Below are 10113 nucleotides of genomic sequence, written 5' to 3' on the forward strand. Positions count from 1 at the left end.
CAAGGGAACTTTGGAGATGTGTACTATGGAAAATGGCGAAATGATATTGAGGTGAGTTGATAGTTTAGATATGGTTTCTGTTACTCGTTTGAGGATTCTGATCCACAGGCTTGAGTTGTTCAGATATACAATAGAGAATGATTGTATTATCACCTCCATTGTTCCACTGAATGTAAATTAGACTAATCAATGTTGATCAAAGTTATGTATTATTTATTAAATTCATCTTACCTATAAACAATCGAGTGTAAGGTTAAGCGAACAAGTCTAGGCCAAACTTATTGAGGATGTTGTGTTCATTCTCCAAATTCACTAATCGTAGTCAATTTATATGTAATATTACTGATCAATAGATAACCGATTATGTTTATGCAACGGAGCCGAATAATCAAGCCGGTTTTACACTGTCATAAATAACTTTCTAAAAACTCGTTTCCTCACGGAAAATAAACTAGTTCTAATTCAACGCTTTCAGGTCGCCGTGAAGACACTGCGAGAGGGCACCATGTCCACCCAGGCGTTCCTGCAGGAGGCAGCCATCATGAAGAAGTTCAGGCACAAGAGACTGGTCGCGTTATACGCAGTCTGTTCAACACAGGAACCCGTCTACATAGTCCAAGAGTACATGAGCAAAGGCAGTCTCCTAGAATTCCTCAGAAACGGAGAGGGCAAATTCCTACATTTCGAAGACCTAGTCTACATCGCCGCGCAAGTCGCGTCCGGCATGGAATACCTCGAATCCAAACTCCTCATACACAGAGACTTAGCCGCCCGAAACGTACTAATAGGCGAGAATAACATAGCGAAAATATGCGACTTCGGCCTCGCGAGAGTCATAGAAGACAACGAATACTGCCCAAAGCAGGGGTCCCGGTTCCCGGTGAAATGGACCGCCCCCGAGGCGATCATCTACGGAAGATTCTCAATCAAAAGCGACGTGTGGTCGTACGGCATCCTGCTCATGGAGCTGTTCACGTACGGGCAGATCCCGTACCCCGGGCTGCACGGCAAGGAGGTGATCGAGCAGGTGGAGCGCGGCTACCGCATGCCGCGGCCGGCGGGCCACTGCCTGCCCGACGACATCTACCGCCTCATGCTGCAGTGCTGGGACGCCGTGCCCGAGAAGCGGCCCACCTTCGAGTTCCTCAACCACTACTTCGAGTCCTTCACGGTCACCAGTGAGATCCCCTACAGAGAGGTGCAAGACTAGTGCGCGGGTGCTGTGATATACTAGCTAATAGTGCGAGACTGTGTAAGGTCCTTAGCGAGTCGTGGAATCGTGGCGACGGACGCTTCCGGTGCCTAGAGGACGCTACGATTTCATACTTTTAGTATTTTTATACTCGAAAGCGTTATAACAATACAGGAATGTGTGAGCTTGTCGTTTTTATTCGCCGGCTTCAGTTCCCGAGCCGCACGCGACGGAGCCGATTACGAAATTACCCGTAAGTCCACTAAAATATTTTTAAGAGTAAAATATAGCTGTGCAAAATTTGACTTTATATTTTCTTATTTATTAGCGACGGTAGCTTTATAAGCGCACGTAGTATTGTTTTGCATTTTGTACAAATGAGAATGTTCACTAAAAACGTAAGCAATAAGATTAAAAACGATATAAAATGTTAACACGATATTTTTCATATTCTAAAACGGTATGTGATACATTATCACTTAAGGCACAACGCTACAGTAATTAAAAAGAAAACTAATAAAGATCTCAAATCACGCCTCATCATACCAATATCAGTTGACCCGTCTTTTTTGCAAATTAATTTTAATGTACACACATTGTAAACCTGTATTGCGTACAAATTAAAAAATACTGCCAAGTCTTTATAATAAATCAAATATATACTCGCTCCTTTTGCAAGCGATCTACGCTTCAAGTCACATCGTGCAATAATGATCAGTTATGTCCAAGCAAAGGAGTGCCCTAATGTAAAAAGACAAATTAATGAATCTAGCTTTAGGACCACATACCAAAGAGATTTGTACATTGTGAGCGAATGATAGACGTAGAGGGATGGTATTTAATTTCTAGGATAGTTAGAACTTGTGACCTGTGTAACTTTAATATAATTTTGACCAATTATCTATTGACATGTAACAATTGTAAATTATAAACTAATTTAAATTTAAACGACTGATCATTGATCTTAATGTTGGTTACCTAATGTAACTACTTAATATTTTCTGTTTTTCTACTATGTCTGGCCACTTGCTGTGTTTTTTTTTTAAAGACAGATTTGCTGTACGATTTTGCGGTCAGTTGTCACAAGTGTAAGACTGCCTTTATACTTGGCCTGTATAGCAAAGTAGTGGCGAAATCTCGGCGGTGTGCAAGTGCCCTAACAAGTATTAAACCCTTGCTTTAGTCACTTAATCATCTCATCATCTTAGGAAGTGTATAAAGCCAATGAAAAATAGTGTCTTAAATAACATTCCAAATATTCAAACACGTTAAATTTCGACACTTTTGTATGAAAATTGACTAGATTTTTAAGATTTTGTACATACAATGAAATAAATGTCATTGATATAAAATATGTATTTCTTATTCCAAATACATTTACAGCTTTGAACATAAATATAAGAAAAATCAGTACAAAAGTACTCAAATTATAAATAGGTACGTAGTAAAGATATCATAATATTTGCGACATTGGTTCATTTTGTGACAATATTTACCATAATACTTTAAAATTAATTTTTAAGAGTCTGCAGTTCTACAGTTCTCCATACAAACGTAGTTAGTAAGTATAGACATAAATATACCTTATGTGCATAATAACATTATGTAATAATATACAATAGTATATGCAAAGTTTCATAACAATCCAACACGTAGTTTTAAAATGAGAACGAAACTCCGTTTGTATGGGAAGGTGAAATTCGGCCGAGCTTGCCGGAGACTCAAATCTTACGTCTTGTATCGTAATTTTGTCATACAATTATTAAAGTAATTCTATCTAATAATCATACATTAATGTTTTAAATAAGTATTTATCCCATGTAAAATATTGATTCTAGAATATTTAGATAAAAGTAAAAACCGTCTTTTTTGAAATAATATCGTGCGACGGTAAGAGACACTTGTAGTATTTTCGAACATTGTTGATTGAAACTGTACAAATACTTGATGAAAACTTTGGCGTTGAAAAAAATACCGACAAATCCATCTTATAAATATGCTACCGGTTATGCCGTTTAATTTCTTGACTTATTGACCGCGACTGACTGATACATATGAAAACGAGAGTATTACATTATTTTTTATACTACGTCGGTGGCAAATAAGCATACGGCCCGCCTTATGGTAAGCAGTCTCCAGAGGAGTTACATGCGCAACATACAATAAGTCCCCATCGTCACTTAACTCAGTTTTTAGTCATTAGGGTTTATTAAGCCCCAATAAAAACTTCAGTTCTGTCTTCAGAAGACTGATCATTTCTGCAACAAATCTCAAAGTGCGTTGTCATCATATCCAAGTACGATTATTTAATAGCGATCATTTGTCAATACTCTAGGGTTTATTTCGCCGAAGTTATATTTTAATACGCGGCACCCGATTAATGTAATATCTACCACTAAAAAACCAAGGGTTTTTTCAGAATTTAGAAAAAAAATTAGGGATCGCTACCACACTGAATATTTCGACCCTCCATACAAGATGTTTTATTTTTCGATTTTTCATTGGGGAACGACGATTCAATGTGTATTTTAAATTATATTTGCTCAATTTAACATAAAATAACATGGCTAATATTTTTTATTTAACTTTATATGAACGGAAAGTATGGACGCACCTCTCAATACTTAAAACCCCTAAAATACGAATTAATTAATTTAAAATAATCAGCCGCGTTATTTTATGTTAAGTTGCACATTAATACACACTGACTCATCGTGCCACAACGAAAATACATTTTGTATGGAGGGTCCAAACCTTCAAAGTGCGGTAAGGTAACGACCCCTAATCCCCTAAAATGCATTTAACCTTTTGAACTCATTCTCTCTTGCATCGAAATGTGGCATACACGCCAACATTTCAACTAGTGAAAAACGAATTTAAACCTTATCTGTCAACAGTAATATTGCTTTGACAGCGTCTGCCATGACCCTTTTAGTGGTCGTTGGCGTGGTAGGCACGACAGCACACGACCACTTTAGTGGCTCTTGGCGTTCAAAGGGTTAAAAAATCTGAAAATAAAATCTATAGAGGTGCAGATGCAGAGTAGTAAAATTAAATCGAATTCTCTGAATATCTACTTATATAACTCGAGACAACTTTTTAAAATCTTATGTAGGCGTGTGTAGCTAGCAGTCAGCGGCATAACTTTTCTATACCCTATAAAATAAATATAAAGCCTATACAGTGTCTGCATAAATTTTGGACTTCATCCTTAAATACCTATACTCTGACTGGTAGAAGGACTGCGTGTAATGCAAGCAAGCGAGAACTACACCGGGCACATAGCCCGGGTTCTTCTTGCTGTAGTGGTTCAGGTATATCGCCAGGGCGACCAGCATGCCGGACCATACGTACCTGAAAATGAAGAGGTAAGTTAGAGAAAGAAAGGACTTTAAACAGAAAGTTTTATGACAGGTGAGTGGGAGCTAGAGGACGCCAGAGGAGGACTCCAACAAGACGGACTGAGGGAAGCCTATGACCGGTCCTTGTTGAGATTTCGAGGGAGACTCCACCATAATCCCATCATCATTAAAGTATCCAATAACTTCCAACCGTCGACTCAAATTCACTTACAGGTTATTTTTTAGATCCATCAATGGAACGTTTTACGGCGCTAAATTTTGTGGTAACTGAATCGAGCCGTATGTACAGCTATCTACATTAGCTGTCAAATCTGGACCACGAATTTGTTTTATGGCGTTATTCATAAACGCCTGTTAAGGCTGCGTTTCAACCAAAGCAGCGATGGATGTGTTTGTCATAAACCAATAGAAACACTTCATTTACCTTATCCTCGCTCAGCTCAGCTCTAGTGGAAACAAGCGGAGCGAGGTTTTTGTACACACAAAACAAGTGAAGGATGTGAGCGAGGAATGTGTTGAGAGGTAGCGACGCGAGCAAAAAACATTAAAAAGCTCCGCTCCCACCTCACCGCACCCCTCTCGCTTATTTGAATAGAGCCGCTACACACCGTCGCTACGTATCCTCGCACTGCTCCGCTACATCTCTGGTGGAAACATTCACATCGTTCCACGGTGACACGCAGATTTGTCAAATCTAACCTTTAATAACATGACTTACATGACAATGCGAATCATCAGATTCACGCATCTTCGTGAATCTGTACCGCGTAACTAACAAATGTATTAAGGTCCAATTTCCTTGTTACATTGTTTGAATTTGGAACTCCATCGACTTTGCTAGTTGCGCGGTATTGCACTATTATCCCCGACGACTTGTGTTTGTGTTGTGTACAAAATATAACAAAGTTTTGTTAATATGGGGATTCGATTTTACACATCTTATTGATCTAAGTAACCTACTGGAAAACGAACGGCTTGCTGAACAGCACGAACGATATGATGATAGACAGCGCCTTCCGCATAGTGGTGACGGTGACCGCCACCGTGGCGCCACTTATCCGCACCAACGTCAGCACCGCCTGCAGCCCGAGATACCCGCTCAGGCTTAGGAGGAATATGTTGACGTACATGGTTAGCGGGCTGCTGACCTGAAAACAAAATGGTCTTATAGAGATTACATTAGAACATAAGAAAAATAACAAATTGTAGCCCCAAAAACCGCCAGTAATTCTCGCTTTAAGAGTACGTATGTACATTATTGATTATTGACGATCAATCTGGCCTAGTGGGTCTGGGTACTAACCCTGCCTATGAAGCTGATGGTCCCGGGTTCGAATCCCGGTAAGGGCATTTATTTGTGCGATGAACACAGATATTTGTTTCCGAGTCATGGATGTTTTCTATGTATATATATAAGGATGTATTTATCTATATACGTATGTATATCGTCGCCCAGTACCCACAATACAGGCTTTGCTTAGTTTGGGGCTAGGTCGATCTGTGTAAGATCGTCCCCAAACAGTTATTATTTATTAAGCGGTTACTTCCTAATGGCGGTATTCATAAACGCGTTACAACATAATTTTAAACATAATTTTAACTAAATCAGGTCCGTAAAGTTTTATGAATAAGGGGGTAAGCCTATACATATAACCGATGAGGGTAAAACTTTAAGCGTCTAAGTATTAGTATGCAATACTCACCTCTGAGCAATAAACATATCCTTTAGTCAATATTCCTGTACTCCCAGTAATTACAACTAAATAAACGCAGCCAATGGCATAGGAGTAGAAAACAACTTCATTGTTGGACGCCTGGAATTGCTTCATGGCTTTCTCTTGCACGTTGCCGATGATGGCGTCGCAGAGGAGAGCTAGGGATATCACAATCACTCCTATTACGTCGAAGTTTGGAGATGTCATTGAGTCCGCTGAAATGGGTAGTTTAAATTGCCATTATTATAATCTGCCAAGATTCTTTTAATAAATAGATTACTACACATAACACGTGTGATTTCATAATATTATGATTATATATTTTTTACTAATGAAATCAATGTAAAGGTCTTGCATTCAAATCAGAGGTAGATATTTCTGTGATGAGCATAAATATTATTTTCAAAGTTTTGAATGTTTCCTGTAGATTTATTGTCTCTATAAGTTAAACATTAATATTAGTAAAATAGATTAAAGGATTAGGTTAATCTGAGTAAGATTAAAATTATGTGTAATTATTTCCGAATTAAAAAAAATATATATTCTTAAATTTATTTTTCTGATCCTGTGGGATTAAAATTAGTATTTTGCGAATGAGTAAAATTTTAAAATTTTGAGAAAGCAGGGTTTAAAATTTGTATTACCTAAAGTAAACATTGTAAGGCCTATACACATGACCACAGCTGCAACATAGTCCAGGAAACCATATCTCTTTCCTAGTATAATGATGCTGCCAATCATCACCGGTATAAGCTTGCAGCTCTTGAAGATCAGCTGTGTCGGGTAATTCAGGTAACTTAGTGCTAAATTTGAGAGTGACATGGTTCCAAGTGTCAATGCTGCTAGTAGAGCATATACTTTTAATGGTACTCTGTAACAGTAAATAATGTAAAATCATAAGAGCTAAAATTGTAATGTCCTAAAAAGCTATCCAAGATAGAAATAAGAAAGCATTACTTGCGGCTTATCATGGACTTATTAGTCCAAGCCCAAGTCACCTGACATGGCTATTTGTATGTTACATACAAATAGTTATACATTTGACATGGAAATTACGACAGACCACAGAAAATTACAGACAAGGTGACTCCGGTTGGTTAAATGCTCTAAGGGGCAGTTTGTTGATATACTACACAATGCACAAAAACATGCATGAGCTGTGTAGTATGGAAATGACACATAGTTTCATTTATAACAAAATTACTGACACAAGAAGGTTTTCTGTACAATATCAATACATTTAAAAGCTAATTAATAAAAACTACAAAACTAATTAGCAAAACATAATACTCACTTTCTCTTAATGGGATTCCTTATCAATGATTCCACATAACTGAGCACCATAGTTATAATAAATTGTACTAAAGTTATATACAAACTCACTGGCTTCACCTGCGGCTCGGAAAATATGAGCTCAAGGTAAAATCCATAGGCTAAATAGCATATAAATACAAATATACAACAACAAAGGAACTGTGTTAGCTGGCTGTATGGCGTTAGATTGAGGCAAAGTATATTAATCTCTGTTTTTTGACTCTCTCTGCCATTTCTTGAGTCATCAATCTTAATAATAGTGTCTTTGGAAGACATTGTGTCGTTAGAAAGTTTCTTGTCGTTTTAAATCTTCATTATGATTTTTGTTTTCATCTGAAACGGAAATTGTTGGTTAGGATAGGACCGCATAGTTTCAAGTGTTTTGTAAATAGCTACATTGAACTGCGTGGAAGAAATCTCAATATTTTTTAATCTTTGTAAATGTAAACGTTAAAAATATTTAGGACGCTTGTAAGTAAAATACCTTGCGTTACCTCTTCTAATTATCAGGTAAGATAATTTAATGCACTTATTATTTCGAGACACGTAGCCTCTAATTTCAAAGCTCCTCCTCTCCTCCTGAACAATTAAATAGCATGACAGCGTTTGACAGTTTACAAGATACAGCTGTTTAATTTGACATAAGTTTTAGCTGTCTGTTTGGTTGGTAACATTATAAATAAACATATATATTTAAAAAAGCTTTAAATTTTCAGCAAATATGTGTTCTATGATTGATGGGACTATAATATAAATGGAAACTTGGATAGGGTTGAATGGGTCAGTTTCTAAGTAATTCTTGTTTAAAAAATAAGTATACAGTGTTGCCACCTCCGTAATCAATATTGTCCTACCATTTGGAAGAATTTATTTTTCAAGTTCAGTTTTTATTGTAGGTGAGAGTCAGGTGACATTGCAGATGGAATATTCAATTAGATATTTAGTTAGACCGAAAATATACCTTTTCAGATGTACATTTACAGTATATTTTTAATTTATTTAATAAATTTAGTTATTTAATTAAAAATATACTGTAAATGTACATCTGAAAAGGTATATTTTCGGTCTATAAATATATATATATATATATATTTAGTTACATACTAGGAAAACACATGAGAAACTTCAATAATCATTTATATAGTAAAAACATTTGTCTACTAGCCACATTCTATATTTTACTTCTAGTTTTCGTTAGGTAAATAATTTAAATATGGAGGTATAGACTGACAAACATAACTTGCCAGTCAGTAAAAACCACAGATTTACATATACCTTAGATGACGTTAATGCATCTACTTCGAGTGTCCGAACCCCGACCAAGCGTCGAGGTTAATAGTCCACATGCGTAATTTGTTACAGCCGGATGTCCGTGAAAACTTAAAAAATGCCTCGCTGCGTGATAATTAACTGCAACAGCCCATAAAATGCAAGCAACCAAAATCAAGAATATATTTCCTATCACAAGTAAATAATTTAAAAATTATCTCTTCTTCTTCTTTCCATCCTGTTACCCCCCGCTGGGGTATAGGGCTCGAACCATTTTCTTCCACTGACTCCGGTCCTGGGCAACTTGAGTAACCTTCTCCCACCCTATCTCCAATACACCCAACTCTTGCTCCACGGAACGGCGCCAAGTAAATTTAGGGTGATTTAAAAATTATAATATGTGTAAATTTATTTTTAAACTATTCCAAGTATTCCAAGTCTTGATACCAACACTTTTTTTTTTATTAAAAAAAACTGATCGGCGATTGGCTCTAGTCACACCTGATGGAAAGTGAAGACAGGGCCTAAGATGGAGCTCACCGGTTCAGTAGTAGCCTATTCACTCTTGCTTTAAAAAGACCGAGCTCATATTTATCAGGGAATACAGAAGGTGGGAGCGCATTCCATGCTTTAGCCGTCCGTACTAAAAAAGAGGAGGCAAACCGTTTCGTGCGAACAAATGGAACGTTTACTACGAACGGGTGCAATATACCTAAATAATTATAGATTAACGTTACAAAACTATATCTACACTAAAACGGTAAAACAGACAGCCCCATGTGCAGAGCATGCATGGAAGAAGAAGAAACAACAAGACATATTCTCCTAGACTGCAAACAGGTAGAAGTATACAGGGACAAATACCTAGGGACTCCGTGCACACTAGGAGAGGCAATCAGCAACCTGAAAACTTTGCTAGGCTTCGTGGAGGAGCTGGGGTGGTTAGAGTAGCGCTACCTCGTTTCACGCAAAATAGGCACAATGGTTGTCGATTTGCGGAAAATGCCCAGAAGCACTAACTAACTAACTAACTATATCTACACTACATGCCGCGTTTGATCTGACATTGTGTGTTAAAGAAACGATGAATATTGGAACAAGCGATACTGTCGCGCATCGCTAAGACTTCGCGGTACAGGCCATTTATCATTCGTCTGCCAAATTTAGCGACTAGTGTTATTTATTCTACAACGTATATCAATAATCGATTTTAATCGATATCGAACAGACGAATGATATTAACTATTATTAAAAAAAAAAC

General features: G+C 37.3%; 2 protein-coding genes across 5 annotated transcripts in view; one reads left to right on the plus strand and one right to left on the minus strand.

The window, feature by feature from the left end:
- LOC133523719 (tyrosine-protein kinase Src64B) overlaps positions 1-2599 on the plus strand; it is a 70809-nt gene extending 68210 nt beyond the window's left edge. For 2 of the 3 annotated variants that reach the window (XM_061859405.1, XM_061859404.1), the window contains one exon: positions 476-2599. In XM_061859405.1, coding sequence (XP_061715389.1) covers positions 476-1210 — 735 coding nt within the window. In that variant the 3' untranslated portion in view covers positions 1211-2599. The remainder of the gene's footprint in view (positions 1-475) is intronic. The other variant, XM_061859402.1, reaches the window with a different exon arrangement.
- Positions 2600-3361: 762 nt separating this feature from the next.
- Positions 3362-8228, minus strand: LOC133523721 (adenosine 3'-phospho 5'-phosphosulfate transporter 2). 2 transcript variants are annotated; one of them, XM_061859407.1, is made up of 6 exons: positions 8078-8228; positions 7564-7916; positions 6914-7140; positions 6258-6484; positions 5515-5702; positions 3362-4546 (listed from the first exon to the last, which is right to left on the minus strand). In XM_061859407.1, the coding sequence occupies exons 2-6, from the start codon at positions 7857-7859 to the stop codon at positions 4369-4371; spliced, it is 1116 nt and encodes a 371-aa protein (XP_061715391.1). In that variant the 5' UTR covers positions 7860-7916; positions 8078-8228; the 3' UTR covers positions 3362-4368. The 2 variants fall into 2 exon arrangements, with proteins under 2 accessions (XP_061715391.1, XP_061715392.1); XM_061859408.1 differs by having other exon boundaries at positions 8068-8209.
- Between the last annotated feature and the right edge of the window lie 1885 nt (positions 8229-10113).

Source organism: Cydia pomonella, chromosome 12, assembly GCF_033807575.1.
Source record: "Cydia pomonella isolate Wapato2018A chromosome 12, ilCydPomo1, whole genome shotgun sequence".
Classification (NCBI taxonomy): domain Eukaryota; kingdom Metazoa; phylum Arthropoda; class Insecta; order Lepidoptera; family Tortricidae; genus Cydia; species Cydia pomonella.